Source organism: Bombina bombina, chromosome 10 (assembly GCF_027579735.1).
Source record: "Bombina bombina isolate aBomBom1 chromosome 10, aBomBom1.pri, whole genome shotgun sequence".
Lineage (NCBI taxonomy): Eukaryota > Metazoa > Chordata > Amphibia > Anura > Bombinatoridae > Bombina > Bombina bombina.
The window spans coordinates 212,057,113-212,080,693 of record NC_069508.1 but is presented as its reverse complement, the minus strand read 5'-3'; the positions used below and the strand labels follow the sequence as shown (position 1 = coordinate 212,080,693).

At 41.8% G+C, this 23,581-nt stretch overlaps 1 protein-coding gene across 1 annotated transcript in view; it reads left to right on the top strand.

Moving 5' to 3' along the window:
- Positions 1-23,581, top strand: part of JAK1 (Janus kinase 1) — a 459,211-nt gene that overhangs the window by 81,916 nt on the left and 353,714 nt on the right. The window contains exon 5 of the mRNA XM_053693677.1: positions 3,423-3,765. Coding sequence (XP_053549652.1) covers positions 3,423-3,765 — 343 coding nt within the window. The remainder of the gene's footprint in view (positions 1-3,422; positions 3,766-23,581) is intronic.

Here is a 23,581-nt window from a genome sequence, read left to right as displayed (position 1 = left end):
GCCATACCCTGTGATTCTTTTGCCTCGGCTGAGGTTCTTTTGGGAGAAATGTTCTTCAAGCAGTGGTGCCTTCTGTTTAGGTTACCTGTCTTGTCTCTCTTTAATCATCTGTGTCCTCTAGCTTGGGTATTGGTTCCCAACAGTAAATGATGATTCTGTGGACTCACCGTATCTTAGAAAATAAAACAAAATTTATGCTTACCTGAAAAATATATTTATTTCCGGATATGGTGAGTCCACAGCCCGCCCTATAATTTAAGACAGTTATTTTTAACTTTATCCTCAGGCACCTCTACACCTTGTGTTATTTCCTTTTTCTCCATTTTCCTTTGGTCGAATGACTGGGGATTGTGGGAAGGGAAGTGACATTTAACAGCTTTGCTGTGGTGCTCTTTGCCTCCTCCTGACGGCCAGGAGTGGTATTCCCAACAGCAATTGAGGATTCCGTGGACTCGCCGTATCCGGAAATAAATACATTTATCAGGTCAGCATAAATTTTGTTTTTCATCAGGCTGCAAAACAGGAATCACAGACTTATTTTCTGGTGCAGGTGTGATAAGGTGCTATAATCTGTATGTAGCTTAGAATTCATGAGTCTACCTAGAAAATGTGCTCAGACAGCTTTTATAGTGTCTTACCAGGTTCCTATTTTCCTTATGACTATCTCAAAGGCACTTTTGTTTCCTTGCTCTCTAACATTTATGCATCATTTTTGCATTCCTTTGTTTTCAGTGCTCACATCAGCACTCGCCTAGGCTGGGGCGCCATCTGGAGGTCTCGAGGGATGCAAGGAGTTTGGTTCCCTCTGGAGACGAGGTTACCGCTCAACAAGCATTTTAAGAGCTCTTCAGATCATGGTCCCTTCTCAGCCTAGAACCATCTCCATTTTTGATTAGATATAATTTTAGCAGTTGGTTAAATCAACTGTCATGTCTCCCTCACCATGCAAGAAGTGTGTCTCATCCTGTTATGAACAGAAAAGGAAAACTGTTGTCTATTATCTTCATATTCAAGGAGTGAACAATTCAAAAGCAGACTGTTTTAATCTGTTCAGTCAGGAGAATGGGTTCTTCATCAAGACATATTCGACCAGCTTATTCTAAACTGGGTTCTACCATGTATAGATCTGATGGTATACAAGCTGAATCACAGCTTTAAGCATATTGTGCCAGCTATAGAGACAGTAGTGCTCTGATAGATGCCTTAGTTTATCCCTGAATATTTAATTTAGTGTCCCTCTTTTCCTAACATGTTCTTCTTTCAAGGGTCATTGCAAGAATCAAACAGGGTTCAGCTTCAGTATGTTTCATAGCTCTGGTGTGGGCCTGCAGAACTTGGTATGCGGACCTAATTCAGATGTCTTCTCTTCCTAAATGGACCCTATCCCTAAAGAGGAAGGATCTTCTGTCTCAAGGACCTCTGTTTCACCCAGATCTCAATTTGATGATGTGAAGGTTAAATGCTTCAACCTCAGAATGAGGGGTTTCTTTGACTCTGCTATCTATACTTTGCTTGATGTAAGTAAGCCATTTAATCAAATAATTTATCTTAACATCTGGAACGCTTACATTCTTTAGTGTTTTTCTTGAGGTTCTTTCTTGGAATTTTTTAAAAATTCCCAGAATACTTCAGTTCCTTCAGGATGGACTAGATTAGGGCCTATCGGCTAGTTATCTAAAGGGTCTAAAGATATCTGCATTAACTGTTTTGTTTCACAAAAAGTTGGCTAAGTTGCCAGATGTTCAAGCCCTGGTGGGAATTTGTCCTGCTGTTAGACCCATTTCTTCTCCTTGGAACTTGAATTTAGTACTCTCTGTTCTTCAAGGTTCTGCGTTTGAACCTATGCTTGTTTTAGACCTTAAATTGTTGTCCTGGAAGGTTCTTTTTCTTCTAACCATTTCTTCAGCTTCAAGAGTTTCTGAATTATCAGCTCTATCTTGTGTTCCTCTGTTTCTGACTTTTCAACAAGATAAGGTGGTCCTATGGACCAAATATGATTTTCTTCTAAAGGTGGTATCTTCAGAAAATATTAGTCAGGATATAGTTGTTCCTTCTTTGTGTCTTAAAGGGACAGTCTACACTAAAATGTTTCTTATTTAAAAAGATAGATAATCCCCTTATTACCCATTCCCCGTTTTTGCATAACCAACACAGTTATATTAATATACTTTTTACCTCTGTGATGACCTTGTATCTAAGCCTTTGCAGACAGCCTCCTTATCTAAGTGCCTTTGACAGACATGCAGTGTAGTCAATCAGTGAAGACTCCAAAATAACTTCACGGGAGTGAGCACAATGTTATCTATATGACACATGTGAACTAGCACAGTCTAACTGTAAAAAACATTCAAAATGCTCTGAGCTAGGAGGCGGTTTTCAACTGTTTAGAAATCAGTTTGAGCCTAGCTAGGTTTAGCTTTTCAAAAATACCATCAAGGGAACAAAGCAAATTTGATGATAAATGTAAATAGGAAAGTTGTTTAAAATTGCATGCCCTATCTGAATCATGAAAGTTTAGTTTTGACTTTACTGTCCCTTTAAGCCTTCTAATCCAAAGGAAAGATTACTTTACAACCTAGATGTTTTCAGATCTTTAAAGTTCTATATTCAGGCTACTAAAGAACCTTAGACAAACTTCCAGTTTATTTGTCCAGTACTCCTAGGAAAGGTTAGAAAGCTATGGCGGTGGCCCTGGCTTCCTAGCTGAGGCAGATTATTCATAAGGCTTGTTTGGTTGTGGTAAAACCGCCACCAAAATGAGTAACTGCTCATTCTACGAGATCAGTATCTACTTCATGGTCTTTCAAGAATGATGTCTCCTTGGAACAGATTTTCAAGGCAGCAACTTGGTCTTCCCTTTTACACTTTTTCCAAATGTTATAATTTTGACATTTATGTTTCTTCTGATGCAGCTTTTGGCAGGAAAGTCCTTCAGGCCACAGAGTCCAGCAAGTAGTAACTGCCTACTTTTTCTCCCACCCGTCCTTAACAGTGACTCTCAGCTTGGGTATTGTATCCCACATGTTATGAAGCTATGTACTCTCATCAGCTAAGAAGGAAAACAGAATTTATACTTACTGATACATTTCCTTTGGGTTGATGAGAGTCCATAGCCCCCATCCTATTTTTGCATATGGGTGACAGTTTTAATTTGAACTTCGTAACCCTGCTTTCTGTCTTCCTACCTTTTTATTCTGTCTCCTCTGCTCGACTATACGTAAACTGGAGAGGAAGTAGGAGGGACTAAAGCTCTGTAAGGGTTCTTGACCTCCTCCTGATAGGCTGGAATATATCCCACAAGCTATGGACTCTCATCAACCCAAAGGAAATAAATGTATATTTAAGTATAAATTATGTTTTTGCTCATCATTAACTGAATAAATGTGCACTTTTACCAAATGTTATACTTTTTTTTCCCTTAGCTACAAGAGACATATTCCTGAAACTCTAAACAGAACCATTAAACAGAGAAATTTCTTAACCCGAATGCGGATAAATAATGTTTTCAAGAATTTTCTGAAAGAATTCAACAATAAAACTATTTGCGACAGTAGCGTTTCACCACATGACCTGAAGGTTAAATACTTGTCAACGTTAGAGACACTGACAAAGTATTATGGTGCAGAAATTTTTGAGGCTACGTATTTACAGATATCCTCAGAGAATGAGCAAAATGGTTTTCATGTCAGTAATACTGACTGTACGCCCCAGTATGAAGTGATGGTAACCGGGAACTCTGGAATACAATGGAGACACAAACCTAATGTAAGTCACAGCTGGAAATAAAGTTATGTTTGTCATTTAAATGTTACTGCACAATGGCCTAGTGTAATGTAGGTGTCGGCGATGCCGGGGGCGGCAAATTAGGGGTGTTTAGACTCGGGGTTTATGTTAGGGTGTTAGATGTAAACATAACTTTTCTTTCCCCATAGGAATCAATGGGGCTGCATTACAGAGCTTTACGCTAATTTATTGCAGGTGTTGGGCTTTTTTTTTAGCCGGCACGAGCACGTAAAACCAGCTCAAAGCAGCGCTGGTATTGGAGTGCGGTATGGAGCTCAATTTTACTCAACGCTCACTTATTGCCTGCTAATGCCGGGTTTTTGCAAACCTGTAATAGCAGCGCTATAGTGAGGTTAGTGGTGACAATAACTTGCAAGTTAGTACCGAGCCGCTCTTACCGCAAAACTCGTAATCTAAATTGATTTTTCTTTATTAACCATGAATGTTTTCATTTTACTTTCATGTCACTCTAATATAAGCAAACCAACAGCAGTTAAATGGACATAAAAGCAGTTTAATAAAATGTTGACATTTTAAAGCACAAATGATTAAATACAGTAGTGAAAAATCTCTATTGTTACTACTTTCCTGTAAATGCATTATCCTGTGACAAATGCAGATTAATAACAGCCACTAGGGCAGTAATTCAGATTAAAGCACCTTTGCTTTTATACACAGCATAGGACAGCTGTATCTTCTCAGAGGTTAGCATTGTGTGTAGCAATTGGACAGGTCACATTTTAAATGCTCAGTAGTGTATTTTATATTTTCCCAAAAGTATTTCTCTTGTTAGGTGTATCCAGTCCACGGATCATCCATTACTTGTGGGATATTCTCCTTCCCAACAGGAAGTTGCAAGAGGATCACCCACAGCAGAGCTGCTATATAGCTCCTCCCCTAACTGCCATACCCAGTCATTCTCTTGCAAGCTCTCAACATAGCTGGAGGTAGTAAGAGGAAAGTGGTAAAATATAGTTAGTTTTTTCTTCAATCAAAAGTTTGTTTTTAAATGGTACCGGAGTGTACTATTTTATCTCAGGCAGCATTTAGAAGAAGAATCTGCCTGCGTTTTTCTATGATCTTAGCAGAAGTAACTAAGATCCACTGCTATTCTCACATATGTCTGAGGAGTGAGGTAACTTCAGAGGGAGAATGGCGTGCAGGGTATCCTGCAATAAGGTATGTGCAGTTAAGTTTTTCTAGGGATGGAATTTGCTAGAAAATGCTGCTGATACCGGATTAATGTAAGTTAAAGCCTAAATACAGTGATTTAATAGCGACTAGTATCAGGCTTGCTATCAGAGGTATATACTCTGATTAATGTGCAATATAAAACGTTTGCTGGCATGTTTAATCGTTTTTATATATGCTTTGGTGATAAAACTTATTGGGGCCTAGTTTTTTCCACATGGCTGGCTTTATTTTTGCCTAGAAACAGTTTCCTGAGGCTTTCCACTGTTATAGTATAAAAGTTACAGTTGGTGCAGTTAAAATTACAAACTGTGACATTCAGCTTCCCTCAGCAGTCCCCTGCATGCTATAGGACATCTCTGAAGGGCTCAAAAGGCTTCAAAAGTAGGAGCTGTGGCAGTTGTTATGACTGTTTAAAAAACATATTTTTCGTTTTGTTAATCTGTTTTTTGTATTAAGGGGTTAATCATCCATTTGCAAGTGGGTGCAATGTTCTGCTAACTTGTTACATACACTATAAAAATTTCGTTAGTTTAACTGCCTTTTTTCACTGTTATTTCAAATTTTGGCAAAATTTGTTTCTCTTAAAGGCACAGTAACGTTTTTTTTTTTTTTTTATATTGCTTGTTAACTTGATTTAAAGTGTTTTCCAAGCTTGCTAGTCTCATTGCTAGTCTGTATAAACATGTCTGACATAGAGGAAACTCCTTGTTCATTATGTTTAAAAGCCATGGTGGAACCCCATAGGAGAATGTGTACTAAATGTATTGATTTCACTTTAAACAATAAAGATCAGCTGTTATCTTTAAAAGAATTATCACCAGAGGATTCTGACGAGGGGGAAGTTATGCCGACTAACTCTCCCCAAGTGTCGGACCCTTTGACTCCCACTCAAGGGACTCACGCTAAAATGGCGCCAAGTACATCAAAGACGCCCATAGCGATTACTTTGCAGGACATGGCGGCAATCATGGATAATACCCTGTCAGCGGTATTAGCCAGACTGCCTGAATTCAGAGGAAAGCGCGATAGCTCTGGGGTTAGACGTAATACAGAGCGTGCAGATGTTTTAAGGCCCATGTCTGATACTGCGTCACAATATGCAGAAGCTGAGCAAGAGCTTCAGTCTGTGGGTGACGTCTCTGACTCGGGGAAACCTGATTCAGATATGTCTACTTTTAAATTTAAGCTTGAGAACCTCCGGGTGTTGCTTGGAGAGGTTTTAGCTGCTCTGAATGACTGTGACACAATTGCAGTGCCAGAGAAATTGTGTAGACTGGATAAATACTACGCGGTGCCGGTGTGTACTGATGCTTTTCCAATACCTAAAAGGTTTACAGAAATTATTACTAAGGAGTGGGACAGACCCAGTGTGCCGTTTTCCCCCCCTCCTATTTTTAGAAAAATGTTTCCAATAGACGCCACCACACGGGACTTATGGCAGACGGTCCCTAAGGTGGAGGGAGCAGTTTCTACTTTAGCAAAGCGTACCACTATCCCTGTCAAGGACAGTTGTGCTTTTTCAGATCCAATGGATAAAAAATTAGAAGGTTACCTTAAGAAAATGTTTATTCAACAAGGTTTTATCCTGCAGCCCCTTGCATGCATTGCTCCTGTCACTGCTGCTGCGGCGTTCTGGTTTGAGTCTCTGGAAGAGGCCTTTCAGACAGCTACTCCATTGACTGAAATACTTGACAAGCTTAGAACACTTAAGCTAGCTAATTCTTTTGTTTCTGATGCCATTGTTCATTTGACTAAACTAACGGCTAAGAATTCTGGATTCGCCATCCAGGCGTGTAGGGCGCTATGGCTTAAATCTTGGTCAGCTGACGTGACTTCAAAGTCTAAATTACTTAACATTCCCTTCAAGGGGCAGACCCTATTCGGGCCTGGTTTGAAGGAAATTATTGCTGACATTACTGGAGGTAAGGGTCATACCCTTCCTCAGGACAGGGCCAAATCAAGGGCCAAACAGTCTAATTTTCGTGCCTTTCAAAACTTCAAGGCAGGTGCAGCATCAACTTCCTCTGCTACAAAACAAGAGGGAACTTTTGTGCAATCCAAGCCGGCCTGGAAATCTAACCAGGCCTGGAACAAAGGCAAGCAGGCCAGAAAACCTGCTGCTGCCTCTAAGACAGCATGAAGGAACGGCCCCCTATCCGGCAACGGATCTAGTAGGGGGCAGACTTTCTCTCTTCGCCCAGGTGTGGGCAAGAGATGTTCAGGATCCCTGGGCGTTGGAGATCATATCTCAGGGATATCTTCTGGACTTCAAAGCTTCCCCCCCACAAGGGAGATTTCACCTTTTCGAGATTATCTGTAAACCAGATAAAGAAAGAGGCATTCTTACGCTGTGTGCAAGACCTCCTAATAATGGGAGTGATCCATCCAGTTCCACAGATGGAACAAGGACAGGGATTTTATTCAAATCTGTTTGTGGTTCCCAAAAAAGAGGGAACCTTCAGACCAATTTTGGATCTAAAGATCTTAATCAAATTCCTCAGAGTTCCATCGTTCAAAATGGAAACTATTCGGACAATCCTACCTATGATCCAGGAGGGTCAGTACATGACCACAGTGGATTTGAAGGATGCTTACCTTCACATACCGATTCACAAAGAACATCATCGGTTCCTAAGGTTTGCCTTTCTAGACAGGCATTACCAGTTTGTGGCTCTTCCCTTCGGGTTAGCTACAGCCCCAAGAATTTTTACAAAGGTTCTGGGGTCTCTTCTGGCGGTCCTAAGACCACGGGGCATAGCAGTGGCCCCTTATCTAGACGACATCCTGATACAGGCGTCAAACTTCCAAATTGCCAAATCTCATACGGACATAGTGTTGGCATTTCTGAGGTCGCATGGGTGGAAAGTGAATTAGGGAAAGAGTTCTCTATCACCCCTCACAAGGGTTTCCTTCCTAGGAACTCTGATAGATTCTGTAGAAATGAAAATTTACCTGACGGAGTCCAGGTTATCAAAGCTTCTAAATTCCTGCCGTGTTCTTCACTACATTCCGTGCCCTTCGGTGGCTCAGTGCATGGAAGTGATCAGCTTAATGGTAGCGGCGATGGACATAGTGCCATTTGCGCAATTATGCATGCTCAGTCAGTGGAATGGGGATTACACAGATTTGTCCCCTCTGCTAAATCTGGATCAAGAGACCAGAGATTCTCTTCTCTGGTGGCTATCTCGGGTCCATCTGTCCAAAGGTATGACCTTTCGCAGGCCAGATTGGACAATTGTAACAACAGATGCCAGCCTTCTAGGTTGGGGTGCAGTCTGGAATTCCCTGAAGGCTCAGGGATCGTGGACTCAGGAGGAGAAACCCCTCCCAATAAATATTCTGGAGTTAAGAGCAATATTCAATGCTCTTCTAGCTTGGCCTCAGTTAGCAACCCTGAGGTTCATCAGATTTCAGTCGGACAACATCACGACTGTGGTTTACATCAACCATCAAGGGGGGACCAGGAGCTCCCTAGCGATGTTAGAAGTCTCCAAGATAATTCGCTGGGCAGAGACTCACTCTTGCCATCTATCAGCGATCCATATCCCAGGTGTAGAGAACTGGGAGGCGGATTTTCTAAGTCGTCAGACTTTTCATCCGGGGGAGTGGGAACTCCATCCGGAGGTGTTTGCTCAATTGGTTCATCGTTGGGGCACACCAGAATTGGATCTCATGGCGTCTCGCCAGAACGCCAAGCTTCCTTGTTACGGATCCAGGTCCAGGGACCCAGAAGCGACGCTGATAGATGCTCTAGCAGCACCGTGGTTCTTCAACCTGGCTTATGTGTTTCCACCGTTTCCTCTGCTCCCTCGACTGATTGCCAAAATCAAACAGGAGAGAGAATCGGTGATCTTGATCGCGCCTGCGTGGCCACGCAGGACCTGGTATGCAGACCTGGTGGACATGTCATTTTTTCCACCTTGGCCTCTGCCTCTGAGACAAGACCTTCTACTACAAGGTCCTTTCAATCATCCAAATCTAATTTCTCTGAGACTGACTGACTGGAGATTGAACGCTTGATTTTATCAAGGCGTGGCTTCTCCAAGTCAGTCATTGATACCTTAATACAGGCACGAAAGGAAAATCTACAATAAGATATGGCGCAAATATCTTCATTGGTGTGAATCCAAGAATTACTCATGGAGTAAGGTTAGGATTCCTAGGATATTGTCCTTTCTCCAAGAGGGTTTGGATAAAGGATTATCAGCTAGTTCTTTAAAGGGACAGATTTCTGCTCTGTCTATCCTTTTGCACAAGCGTCTGGCATAGGTTCCAGACGTCCAGGCATTTTGTCAGGCTTTGGTTAGAATTAAGCCTGTGTTTAAACCTATTGCTCCTCCATGGAGCTTAAACTTGGTTCTTAAGGTTCTTCAAGGAGTTCCGTTTGAACCCCTTCATTCCATTGATATCAAACTTTTATCTTGGAAAGTTCTGTTTTTGATGGCTATTTCCTCGGCTCGTAGAGTCTCTGAGTTATCAGCTTTACAATGTGATTCTCCTTATCTGATTTTCCATACAGATAAAGTAGTTCTGCGTACAAAACCTGGGTTTTTACCTAAGGTAGTTTCCAACAAGAATATCAATCAAGAGATTGTTGTTCCATCATTGTGTCCTAATCCTTCTTCAAAGAAGGAACGTCTTTTACATAATTTGGACGTAGTCCGTGCTTTAAAGTTTTACTTACAAGCAACTAAAGATTTTCGTCAAACTTCCCTGTTTGTTGTTTACTCTGGACAGAGGAGAGGTCAAAAGGCTTCGGCAACCTCTCTTTCTTTTTGGCTTCGGAGCGTAATACGCTTAGCCTATGAGACTGCTGGACAGCAGCCCCCTGAAAGGATTACAGCTCATTCTACTAGAGCTGTGGCTTCCACCTGGGCTTTTAAAAATGAGGCTTCTGTTGAACAGATTTGCAAAGCGGCGACTTGGTCTTCGCTTCATACCTTTTCAAAATTTTACAAATTTTATACTTTTGCTTCTTCGGAGGCTATTTTTGGGAGAAAGGTTCTACAGGCAGTGGTCCCTTCCGTTTAAGTACCTGCCTTGTCCCTCCCTTCATCCGTGTACTTTAGTTTTGGTATTGGTATCCCACAAGTAATGGATGATCCGTGGACTGGATACACCTAACAAGAGAAAACATAATTTATGCTTACCTGATAAATTTATTTCTCTTGTGGTGTATCCAGTCCACGGCCCGCCCTGTCCTTTTAAGGCAGGTCTAAATTTTAAACTACAGTCACCACTGCACCCTATGGTTTCTCCTTTCTCGGCTAGTTTCGGTCGAATGACTGGATATGGCAGTTAGGGGAGGAGCTATATAGCAGCTCTGCTGTGGGTGATCCTCTTGCAACTTCCTGTTGGGAAGGAGAATATCCCACAAGTAATGGATGATCCGTGGACTGGATACACCACAAGAGAAATAAATTTATCAGGTAAGCATAAATTATGTTTTTACCTATCTGCTTTCATTTGCAAAAATATAAAGAGTTTTTAAGTAAAATTTTCCATATGTTCTTTAATAAAAACAATTTCTACATGCAGCTCCCTTAGTATATTCAGGAAAGTCGAGTGCATGTTCGTGCGAGAGTCACACTTACTGAGTGACACTATTGAACATGCCTTTTAAATTGCTATGGTTTCACTTTAAACATTACATTTTCTTTTACTTTTCTATTTAATTTAAGGTTTTGGTGGAAGGCTCTGGGTTGTAAGCAGTAGTCTTGAGACATTAAATAAATAGATTGTTGTTGATAAACATAGAGTTAAGTGTCTTGTAGAAGGTGTATTTTGAACAGATGTTCCTTAGAACAGAGACAGTTTACCCTATTATTTCCTCCCCTTTATTTGTTAACAAAAATCCGTTTTACCTGCTAGAGTCTATTAAATTGTTTACAAATGTCTCCTTTACCTCTATTTCTACATTTGAAATAACTGATTTTGCCTGCGGTATACCAACCTACACTGAAAGTTTCTATAGGAGAGATAAGTAATAAAATGTTAATTTTCAGTTTTCTCTAGGTATTGGGCTTTGGTATACAGACAGATAAAAAGAAGCATGTGTGTGTACAAATTGTGGTAAAATAAGGAGATTTGATTTCCCTGCTAGTTCAACCAAGTTTAATGGGTTGTGGTTTCAAAGCACAAAACCAGTTATTTTATATATAAAAATAAACCTAAAGATGTAATTTCTTTCCTAAGATATGATGAGTTCACGGAATCATCAATTACTAGTGGGAATATCACTCCTGGCCAGCAGGAAGAGGCAAAGAGCACCACAGCAAAGATGCTATATATGTCACTTCCCTTACCCATAACCCCCAGTCATTCTCTTTGCCTGTGGTGCAAGGAGGAGGTAAAACTGGTGTCTGGAGATTGGATTTATTTCTTTTCAATCAAGATTTTATTATTTTAAAACCAAAATACTTTTGCTCTGATCTTTTCCTTAAAGACTGGGTCTAGCTGTACTCCACGTTAGTCTCTTCAGTAGGGCAGTGGTGGCTTTCAAGCAGTTAGGAACTTGTGAGGTGGAACTCACTGCGTTGTCTTAACAAGTTGCTGCCCTGATTTAGAGAGCCAGAGTAGGCTTACTCTGTTTCTTCTGTCTTACCCAGGTCTCTGTGAGGAGTGGCGTCCTCTCATATCGGGTGGTCTGTCCTCCTGCCAGACAGCTGGATGTACAGATAAGTGCCATTTTGTCTCAGGGAGGAGGCCTGCACTGAAGGGGTCAAAAGGAACTCTCTGTACTTACTATGAAACTCTGCATCCTTAAGTAAGGATGTTTAAGGGCAGGGGCAGGCACTTCAATGTGACATGGAGACTTACAGGCCCATTTATCAAGCTCCGTACGGAGCTTGAAGGGCAGTGTTTCTGGCGAGTCTTCAGACTCGCCAGAAACACAAGTTATGAAGCAGCGGTCTAAAGACCGCTGCTCCATAACCCTGTCCGCCTGCTCTTAACAGGCGGACAGGAATCGCCGGACATCAACCCGATCGAATACGATCGGGTTGATTGACAGCTCCCTGCTGGCGGCCGATTGGCCGCGAGTCAGCAGGGGGCGGCGTTGCACCAGCAGCTCTTGTGAGCTGCTGGTGCAATGTTAAATGCGGAGAGCTTATTGCTCTCCGCATTTAGCGAGGTCTTGCGGACCTGATCCGCAGTGTCGGATCAGGTCCGCAAGCCCTTTGATAAATGGGCCTGTTAAAGTTGAACTCCTTCATGGCAAGGAAGGAGTTAATCTTTTATTTTAGCTCATTAAGAATGTTTTATCTTTAAGAATGTTGTATTACATTTTCATATGTTTAGTGGAAATCACTATTTAATGTATTTGGCTGCTAGCTTTGGCAGCCTCTATATAATGCACAAAGACTTTTAGGAGAAGGTTTTGGCTAATTTGGGGCAACTCTGATACGCATCTCGTTGTCAACCCTAAGAATCTAGTTAACTTTATAGATACTAGGATTCTTCTGTGGAAGTTGTTCCAGGCCGTGCTAGGAGATTTTTCACAAGAATGGGAGAGGTCAGGGTTTCCTTTTTTCCCGTCACCTGTCTTTATAAAGATGTTTTCTGTCGCTGTCTCCATTAAATATCAGGGTGCACGGTGCCTTAAGTAGAAGGGCATTTCTACTCTGGCTATGAGAAATACGATTCCTAGAGGGGATAGCTGATCTTTTCTGGATCAATGGACTAAGCTGGGACTTACATGGAAGTTTTGTATGCCACTGTGTCAAGTGCTGCATCTTATGGGTGCAATGCCTTTTCCGATTCCATTTTGGTAGAGACTCCTATGGAGCAGATCCAGTACAGAATTAAGGTTCTTAAGCTAGCCAATTCCTTATTTCTGATGCCACCAAGCATTTTTTTAACGGGAGTCAAGATATCTGGCTTCGCTGTACTAGCCCGCGGGGTGTTTTGGACAGTGGATTTTTCCTCTGAGTCCAAGTTTCTGGTACATCCGTACAAGGCTAAGGCCTTGTTTGGTCCTGATCTGACAGGCGTAGCTTTGATATTAAAAGAGTTTACCCCCAATCCGGAATTAGTCCAAGTGGGGAGTTGATTCCCTCTGTTTGTCTTCAAACTTGGATACGAGTTGTCCCAGATAGTCTGTTGACATAGTTCTTCAGGGTTTCTACGTAGTAGTCATTCCTTCTCTGCCTGAGGCAGGTTCCACCTTTCAATTTTATCTGCAGGCCAGATAACGGTGAGACATTTTTGTGGTGCTTTGGGATTTCTCTTCCCTGTGAGGGATAGTTCCAGTTCCTGTAAGAGAACAGGGCCTAGGATTTTATCATTCCTCTTTGAGGTTCCCGATTAGGAGGGGATTTTCTTCCTATAGTAGACCTAAAGTGTCTCATCAGGTTGTCTCAGGTCACCATTCTTCAATTGGAAACCAGTTGTTCCTTTCTTTCTTTTAAACTGGCAAGGTTCAATTCATAGTGACCATAGTCCTGGAGGATGCATATATTGCAGGTTCCGGAGGTTTACCTTTCTGTCGCACACTTTCAGTTTGTGGCATCTTAATTACTGTTGGGAATATCACTCCTGACCAGCAGGAGGAGGCAAAGAGCACCACAGCAAAAGCTGTTAAATACCACTTCCCCTACCCACAATCCCCAGTCATTCTCTTTGCTTGTATCAGTTGCAAGGAGAGGTAAAGATAGGTGTCTGATTCTTCAATCAAGAGTTTATTTTTTAAGCAGAGCAAGTTTGCTCTGGTTTTCTTTGGGGTTTAGCTGTAGTCCATTTCAGTCTCTTCAGTAGAGCAAGTGGTGGCTTTTAAGCATTTGGGTACTTGTGGGGTATAATCTCCACTGGGCCTCCCAAGTAATTTCATGCTGCCCTTGGTTGAAAGTTTGAGTAAGTTTACTCAGCCTTTTCTTTTTTCCACAGGTCCATGTGAGGTAGGAAGCCCCTCTCATACAAAGTGAGCTGTCCTGCTGCCGGACAAATTTTTGAGGTAAGTGCCTATTTCTTTCCCTGTTTTGATATAGGAGAATTTGGCACAGTTAATTCTGTCTAAATATACAATCAGACTTCTAGGTTAACGGTTTATTGTATGGCAGTTTTGCAGGCACTGGGGATGTTTGACTCAGTTTAATATGTTTTCACTTTGGTGTACATGTTTTTTGTTTGTGTATTAATGTCTACCGGGAGGTTTGTTAGGCCACGCCAACAATAGGTGGGCTTATCTGAGATAGCAAGGACGTTTTGGCGCCCTTTTAGCTGTTTCCTGTTGTTCCTGGATGTAGCAGCTCTGTTGCATAGCTCCTCAGAGGTGGTTCAGCGTTCTCTCCGGTGCGGCTGTGTGGGGGTCCGGATCATTTTCTGACTTTGTCTCCGGCAGCAAGGCGGTCAGGTAGGCACCTCAGCAGAGCTTGCTGAGGTGTGGAGGTTGCATGTTGTTTTTTTGTGGGGCTGTTGCTCTGTTTATATTTAAGTTTCTGTCTACATTTCAGGGACTATAATGTTTGTGTCTCTCTTTGCATTCATTTTGTAAAAAATTGTTGCTGCAAGATTTATTGTGCGGTTTAAGGATTTTCTAGTTTAAAAGAAGATAAAATAAAATGTGTTTAAAATTTAAAGGGACAGTAACGTTTTTCTGTTTCATTAAAATTCTGATTTGAACTTAGAATTTTTTTATTGATTAAGGTTTTTTTTCCTTTGGAATAAGATGGACCAAGAGGCCCTGCAAGCTGTTGCTTGTTCTCTATGTTTAAATACTATTGTTGAGCCTCCTATCCCTTTTTGTTCCTCTTGTATTGAGAGAACATTACAAGGATAGACTTTTTGATTCTGAGCCTTCATTGTTTAGGGCGGATGTTGTTCAGGAGTCTCCTGTTCAGGCTAATCCGCAGCTTTCTCCTCATACGTCCCAATCTTCTGCTGTGCCCTATGTTTCGTCTCAGGTTGTTTTTTCCTTGCAGGATATGGCTACACATATATCCTAGGTAGTATCTGAGGCTTTGTCTGCTTTTCCTATGTTACAGGGGAAGCGCAAGAGGAAGTATAAGGTTTCTGATTCTGTTGCAGTTGTGTCTAGTGTTTCTTCTCATAAGTCTGAGGAGGAAGATACTTCAGTAGCATCTGCGGGTGAGATCTCGGATTCTGATAGTGCAAATCCTTCTTCTGAACCTGAGGTTGTTTCCTTTAGGTTTAAGCTGGAGCACCTCCGTTTGTTACTTAAGGAGGTTTTGGCTACCTTGGATGACTCTGAGGCGTCAGTCATGGTTATTCCTAAGAAATCTAGTAAACGTAATAAGTTTTCTCTTGTTAAGTGTAGTCAGTCCACGGGTCATCCATTACTTATGGAATATATCTCTTCCTAACAGGAAGCTGCAAGAGGATCACCCAAGCAGAGCTGCTATATAGCTCCTCCCCTCACATGTCATATTCAGTCATTCTCTTGCAGCCTAACTAAAGATAGGTCGCTGTGAGAGGTCTGTGGTGTTTTTTAACTTAGTTTATTTCTTCAATCAAAAGTTTGTTATTTTAAATGGCACCGGAGTGTGCTGTTTGTTCTCAGGCAGCATTAGAAGAAGAATCTGCCTGCGTTTTCTATGATCTTAGCAGACGTAACTAAGATCCACTGGCTGTTCTCATCTGAGGAGTGAGGTAACTTCAGAAAAGGGGAATAGCATGCACGGCCCCCCTGCAAATGAGGTATGTGCAGTAAATTATTTTTCTGAGGAATGGAATTGACTGAGAAAATACTGCTGATACCAATGTAACGTAAGTTCAGCCTTAAATGCAGTGATAGCGACTGGTATTAGGCTGATGAGTGTGTGTACACTGAATGTATTTTTCTAAGGAATGGAATTGACTCTGAAAATACTGTTAATACTGAAATAATGTATGAGCCTTAACTGCAGTGAAAGCGACTGGTAGCAGGCTTATTAATAACACTTCATAACTTTTAAAATGTATGTTTAAAACGTTTACTGGCATGTTAATCGTTTTTTGTGAGATACTTGGTGATAAAACTTATTGGGGCATGATTTTTACCACATGGCCATCTTTGTTTTCTGCATAGAAACAGTTATCTGAGCTTCCCCACTGTTGTAATATGAGTGGGAGGGGCCTATTTTAGCGCTTTTTTGCGCAGTAAAAATTCAGTCACAATCTGTCTACTTCATCCTCCATGATCCAGATCGTCTCTAGAGAGCTCAGGGGTCTTCAAAATTCATTTTGAGGGAGGTAATCAGTCACAGCAGACCTGTGACAGTGTGTTTTGACTGTGAGAAAAACGTTAATTATTAAATTGTTATCCGTTTTTGGGTATTAAGGGGTTAATCATCCATTTGCTGGTGGGTGCAATCCTTTGCTAACTTAATACATTTACTGTGAAAAATTGGTTGCTATAACTATTTTGGTTCATTGTTATTTCAACTGTGACAGCTTTTTGTGCTTCTTAAAGGCACAGTAGCGTTTTTTATATTGCTTGTAAATTTATTTAGAAAAGTATTTCCAAGCTTGCTAGTCTCATTGCTAGTCTGTTTAAACATGTCTGACTCAGATGAATCTCTTTGTTCACTATGTTTAAAGGCCAATGTGGAGGGAGCAGTTTCTACTTTAGCTAAGCGTACCACTATCCCGGTGGAGGATAGTTGTGCTTTTTCAGATCCAATGGATAAGAAATTAGAGGGTTACCTTAAGAAGATGTTTGTTCAACAAGGTTTTATCTTACAGCCCCTTGCATGCATTGCGCCTGTCACTGCTGCGGCGGCATTCTGGTTTGAGTCTCTGGAAGAGGCCATTCGCACCGCTTCATTGGATGAAATTATGAACAAGCTTAAAGCACTTAAGCTAGCTAACGCATTTGTTTCTGATGCCGTTGTACATTTAACCAAACTTACGGCTAAGAACTCCGGATTCGCCATCCAAGCGCGCAGAGCACTATGGCTTAAATCCTGGTCAGCTGACGTGACTTCTAAATCTAAATTGCTTAATATTCCTTTCAAAGGGCAGACCTTATTCGGGCCCGGCTTGAAAGAAATTATAGCTGACATTACGGGAGGTAAGGGCCATGCTCTACCTCAGGACAGGGCCAAATCAAAGGCCAAACAGTCTAATTTTCATGCCTTTCGTAACTTCAAGGCAGGAGCAGCATCAACTTCCTCCGCTCCAAAACAGGAAGGAGCTGTTGCTCGTTACAGGCAGGGCTGGAAAGTTAACCAGTCCTGGAACAAGGGCAAGCAGGCCAAGAAACCTGCTGCTGCCCCTAAGACAGCATGAAGAGCGGGCCCCCTATCCGGAAACGGATCTAGTGGGGGGCAGACTTTCTCTCTTCGCCCAGGCTTGGGCAAGAGATGTCCAGGATCCCTGGGCGTTGGAGATAATATCTCAGGGATATCTACTGGACTTCAAAACTTCTTCTCCACGAGGGAGATTTCATCTTTCAAGGTTATCAGCAAACCAAATAAAGAAAGAGGCGTTTCTACGCTGTGTACAAGACCTCTTACTAATGGGGGTGATCCACCCAGTTCCGCGGACGGAACACGGGCAAGGATTCTATTCAAATCTATTTGTGGTTCCCAAGAAAGAGGGAACCTTCAGACCAATCTTGGACTTAAAAATCCTAAACAAATTCCTAAGAGTTCCATCATTCAAAATGGAAACTATTCGTACCATCCTTCCCATGATCCAAGAGGGTCAATACATGACCACAGTGGACTTAAAGGATGCCTACCTTCACATACCGATTCACAAGGATCATTATCGGTACCTAAGATTTGCTTTCCTAGACAGGCATTACCAGTTTGTAGCTCTTCCCTTCGGATTAGCTACGGCTCCAAGAATCTTTACAAAAGTTCTGGGCTCACTTCTGGCGGTACTAAGACCGCGAGGCATAGCGGTGACTCCGTACCTAGACGACATTCTGATACAAGCGTCAAGTTTTCAAACTGCCAAGTCTCATACAGAGATAGTTCTGGCATTTCTGAGGTCGCATGGGTGGAAGGTGAACGTGGAAAAGAGTTCTCTATTACCACTTACAAGGGTTCCCTTTCTAGGGACTCTTATAGATTCTGTAGAGATGAAAATTTACCTGACAGAGGCCAGGTTATCAAAGCTTCTAAATGCTTGCCGTGTCCTTCATTCCATTTCACACCCGTCAGTAGCTCAGTGCATGGAAGTAATCGGCTTAATGGTAGCGGCAATGGACATAGTACCATTTGCGCGCCTGCATCTCAGACCGCTGCAATTGTGCATGCTAAGTCAGTGGAACGGTGATTACTCAGATTTGTCCCCCCCTACTAAATCTGGATCAAGAGACCAGAGATTCTCTTCTATGGTGGCTTTCTCGGCCACATCTGTCCAAGGGGATGACCTTTCGCAGGCCAGATTGGACGATTGTAACAACAGACGCCAGCCTTCTAGGCTGGGGCGCTGTCTGGAACTCCCTGAAGGCTCAGGGACTATGGACTCAGGAGGAGAAACTCCTCCCAATAAATATTCTGGAATTAAGAGCAATATTCAATGCTCTCCTAGCTTGGCCTCAGTTAGCAACTCTGAGGTTCATCAGATTTCAGTCGGACAACATCACGACTGTGGCTTACATCAACCATCAAGGGGGAACCAGAAGTTCCCTAGCGATGTTGGAAGTCTCAAAGATAATTCGCTGGGCAGAGTCTCACTCTTGCCACCTGTCAGCGATTTACATCCCAGGCGTGGAGAACTGGGAGGCGGATTTTCTAAGTCGCCAGACTTTTCATCCGGGGGAGTGGGAACTTCATCCGGAGGTCTTTGCTCAACTGATTCATCGTTGGGGCAAACCAGATCTGGATCTCATGGCGTCTCGCCAGAACGCCAAGCTTCCTTGTTACGGATCCAGGTCCAGGGACCCGGGAGCGGTGCTGATAGATGCTCTGACAGCCCCTTGGGTCTTCAACATGGCTTATGTGTTTCCACCATTTCCGATGCTTCCTCGTTTGATTGCCAAGATCAAATAGGAGAGAGCTTCGGTGATTCTGATAGCGCCTGCGTGGCCACGCAGGACCTGGTATGCAGACCTAGTGGACATGTCGTCCTGTCCACCGTGGTCTCTGCCTCTGAGACAGGATTTTCTAATTCAGGGTCCTTTCAAACATCCAAATCTAATTTCTCTGAGGCTGAGTGCATGGAGATTGAACGCTTGATTCTATCAAAGCGTGGCTTCTCGGAGTCGGTTATTGATACCTTAATACAGGCTAGGAAGCCTGTTACCAGAAAAATTTACCATAAGATATGGCGTAAATATTTATATTGGTGCGAATCCAAGAGTTACTCATGGAGTAAGGTTAGGATTCCTAGGATATTGTCCTTTCTACAAGACGGTTTAGAAATGGGCTTATCTGCTAGTTCGTTAAAGGGACAGATTTCTGCTCTGTCTATTCTTCTACACAAACGTCCGGCTGAAGTTCCAGACGTTCAGGCTTTTTGTCAGGCTTTAGCTAGGATTAAGCCTGTGTTTAAGACCGTTGCTCCGCCGTGGAGCTTAAACTTAGTTCTTAACGTTCTTCAAGGCGTTCCATTTGAACCCCTTCATTCCATTGACATCAAGCTGTTATCCTGGAAGGTTCTGTTTTTGATGGCTATTTCCTCGGCTCGAAGAGTCTCTGAGTTATCTGCCTTACATTGTGATTCTCCTTATCTGATTTTTCATTCAGACAAGGTAGTTCTGCGTACTAAACCTGGGTTCTTACCTAAGGTAGTTACTAACAGGAATATCAATCAAGAGATTGTTTTTCCATCACTGTGTCCTAACCCTTCTTCAAAGAAGGAACGACTTTTGCATAATCTGGACGTAGTCCGTGCCCTGAAGTTCTATTTGCAGGCAACTAAAGATTTTCGTCAAACTTCTTCCCTGTTTGTCGTTTACTCTGGACAGAGAAGAGGTCAAAAGGCTTCTGCTACCTCTCTCTTTTTGGCTTCGTAGCATAATACGTTTAGCCTATGAGACTGCTGGACAGCAGCCTCCTGAAAGGATTACAGCTCATTCTACTAGAGCTGTGGCTTCCACCTGGGCCTTTAAAAATGAGGCCTCTGTTGAACAGATTTGCAAGGCTGCAACTTGGTCTTCACTTCACACTTTTTCAAAATTTTACAAATTTGACACTTTTGCTTCTTCGGAGGCTATTTTTGGGAGAAAGGTACTTCAGGCAGTGGTTCCTTCTGTTTAATGTTCCTGCCTTGTCCCTCCCTTCATCCGTGTACTTTAGCTTTGGTATTGGTATTCCATAAGTAATGGATGACCCGTGGACTGACTACACTTAACAAGAGAAAACATAATTTATGCTTACCTGATAAATTTATTTCTCTTGTAGTGTAGTCAGTCCACGGCCCGCCCTGTCTTTAAGGCAGACCTAAATTTTAATTAAACTCCAGTCACCACTGCACCCTATGGTTTCTCCTTTCTCGTCTGGTTTTGATCGAATGACTGAATATGACATGTGAGGGGAGGAGCTATATAGCAGCTCTGCTTGGGTGATCCTCTTGCAGCTTCCTGTTAGGAAGAGATAAATTCCATAAGTAATGGATGACCCGTGGACTGACTACACTACAAGAGAAATAAATTTATCAGGTAAGCATAAATTATGTTTTTTGATGTCCCTTACTCGGTGGATGTTTTTCCTATACCAGATCGTGTTTCAGATATTATTGCACGAGAATGGGTGAAACCTGGGATTCCTTTTTCCCCATCTCCAATTTTTAGGAAGATGTTTCCTATTGCTGATTCTATTAAGGAATCTTGGCAGATGGCTCCTAAGGTGGAGGGAGCAGTTTCCACTCTGACCAAGAGGACCACTATTCCTATTGAGGACAGCTGTTTCTTTAAAGATCCTATGGATAAGACGTTGGAAGCTTTGCTTAAAAAGATTTATGTTCACCAGGGGTATCAATGGCAACCGGCTGCATGTATTGCTACAGTTACTAGTGCAGCGGCATATTGGTTTGATGCATTGTCTGATTCTATTCAGCAAGATGATACGCTTGAAGAAATGCAAGATAGAATCAAGGCTTTGAAGTTGGCTAATTCCTTTATTGCAGATGCTTCTCTACAGGTCATCAAGTTGGGAGCTAAAATGTCTGTTTTTGCTATTTTAGCTCGCAGAGCTTTATGGTTAAAATCCTGGCCTGTGGATGTGTCCTCTAAGTCTAAGCTTTTGTCTATTCCTTACAAGGGTAAGACCTTGTTTGGGCCAGGTTTGGCTGAGATTATTTCTGATATTACGGGAGGGAAGAGGCATTCTCTTCCTCAGGATGAAAGAAATAAACAGAAGGGTCTGCAGAGTAATTTTCATTCCTTTCGTAACTTCTCTGGTAAATCTTCCTCCTCTTCCTCTAAGCAGGAACAGTCCAAGCCATATTGGAAGTCAAATCAGTCTTGGAATAAGGGGAAGCAGAGATACAGAGGTATACCCCAGCGCCAACTCAACCTCATAAGCCTGAGGCGGTGGTACCTATCTCCCACCTAGAGACAGATAATTACGAAGAATATGCCCAGGCGCCAACAATACGGAGGCTAAGGTTAAGGTGCAAGAGTAGATACTAGTAATACTAAAATATTATATTTCTAAAATATTTTATTACATTGATGTCACTACTTAAAAATTCTCTAAAAACTCATATAAAAACACAGTATTACATATGCATGGATCCACGCTAATAAAACATATGAACATAAAAACAATAATATATAATGGGTGACAAACTCATAGAAATGGTGTTATATGATGCTGCTTAATCCAATACAAAAGGAACTCCAAAGTATTCAATTGAGTGTGTGAAATATATCGTGGGAGGTAGAGAAATAGCAAATGAAAAAATAGCAAATAGAAAATAAAAAATATAAAATATATAAGATGAGTCCAAACGTCAGTCAAAAATAGTCTTACAAGATGAATTGTAACAGTGTTCCAAAATAAGAGGTCAATCCTGTGAGGTGTAAATGCCAATCCTGTGTGTAAAGAAAAACGTCAATCCTGTGATAAAAGTGAAAAAATGTCAATCCTGTGAGTAAAGTAAAAAGTTTAAAGTATAATAAATAGATAATCCCAATGTGTCCGGTGTTGGTGTATTGATATCCTTCTTCCTTAGTGCTTGAATGCCCAAGGGAACTGCGCCCCAGTAAAATAATGGGAGCGATACTATAAGCAAAAAATTCAAATAACAACGAAAAAATGCCAAGAGAAATGCCAAAAAAAAACCTGTGAATAAAAAACTCACACTCAATTGAATACTTTGGAGTTCCTTTTGTATTGGATTAAGCAGCATCATATAACACCATTTCTATGAGTTTGTCACCCATTATGTATTATTGTTTTTATGTTCATATGTTTTATTAGCGTGGATCCATGCATATGTAATACTGTGTTTTTATATGAGTTTTTAGAGAATTTTTAAATAGTGACATCAATGTAATAAAATATTTTAGAAATATAATATTTTAGTATTACTAGTATCTACTCTTGCACCTTAACCTTAGCCTCCGTATTGTTGGCGCCTGGGCATATTCTTCGTAATAAGGGGAAGCAGTCCAGGAAGCCTGTTGCTGACTCAAAATCAGCATGAAGGGTCTGCCCCTGATCTGGGAATGGATCTTGTGGGGGGCAGACTCTCTTTCTTCGCTCAAGCTTGGGTTTGAGATGTTCAGGATTCCTGTCCAAAGGTTACAAACTGGAGTTCAAGAATTTTCCTTCCAGAGGCAGGTTTCTTCTCTCCAGGTTATCTGTAAATCAGATAAAAGGAGAGGCGTTCTTACATTGTGTTCAGAATCTTTCCGACATGGGAGTGATAGTTCCTGTTCCGGTTCAGGAACAGGGTCTGGGTTTTTATTCCAATCTCTTCGTCGTTCCCAAAAAGGAGGGACATTTCAGACCTATTTTAGATCGCAAGAGTGTAAACAAGTTTCTCAGGGTTTCGTCTTTCAAGATGGAAACTATTCGTTCCATTCTTTCTTTGCTTCAGGAAGGTCAGTTCATGACCACAGTGGATCTAAAGGATGCGTATCTGCATATTCCCATTCACAGGGATCATCACAGGTTCCTAATATTTAAATTTCTAGACAAACATTTTCAGTTTGTAGCTCTTCCTTTTGGTCTGGCAACTGCTCCCAGAATTTTTTCAAAGGTCCTGGGAGCATTGTTGGCGATGCTTTGATTGAAGGGTAAAGGGAATAACCCAATAGGGGGCTCTACTAAGAACGGTGTAGAATATATATGTAGGCCCACGTGACCATATATGGATGTTTCAGACAAACAATCAACAAAGTACTAATATAACATAGATACAATGTAAGTGTGTGTATTCACAATATTATACCCAATCCTAGATCAGGATGATAGACAAATATACAAAGTCCAGGATAACCCAATCTGGTATAGGTATCTGTCTTCTATTGGACTGGAGGCAGCACTCGATCTTCACCCTCCAAAGGTTATAAATCTAAAATCAAACACAGGAAAGAGGCGCCGTATGTGTGAATCTGAAGAAGCCAACAACAAATATAAGACATGTGCAGGGTACTCACAATGTGAAAAGGCACTCTAATGTGCCTATAGGGGCAGGCTGGTATTCACAGCAAACCAGCTGGCTGAACCGGCTAACCAGGATACCCAAGGTAGAGGACTCTATG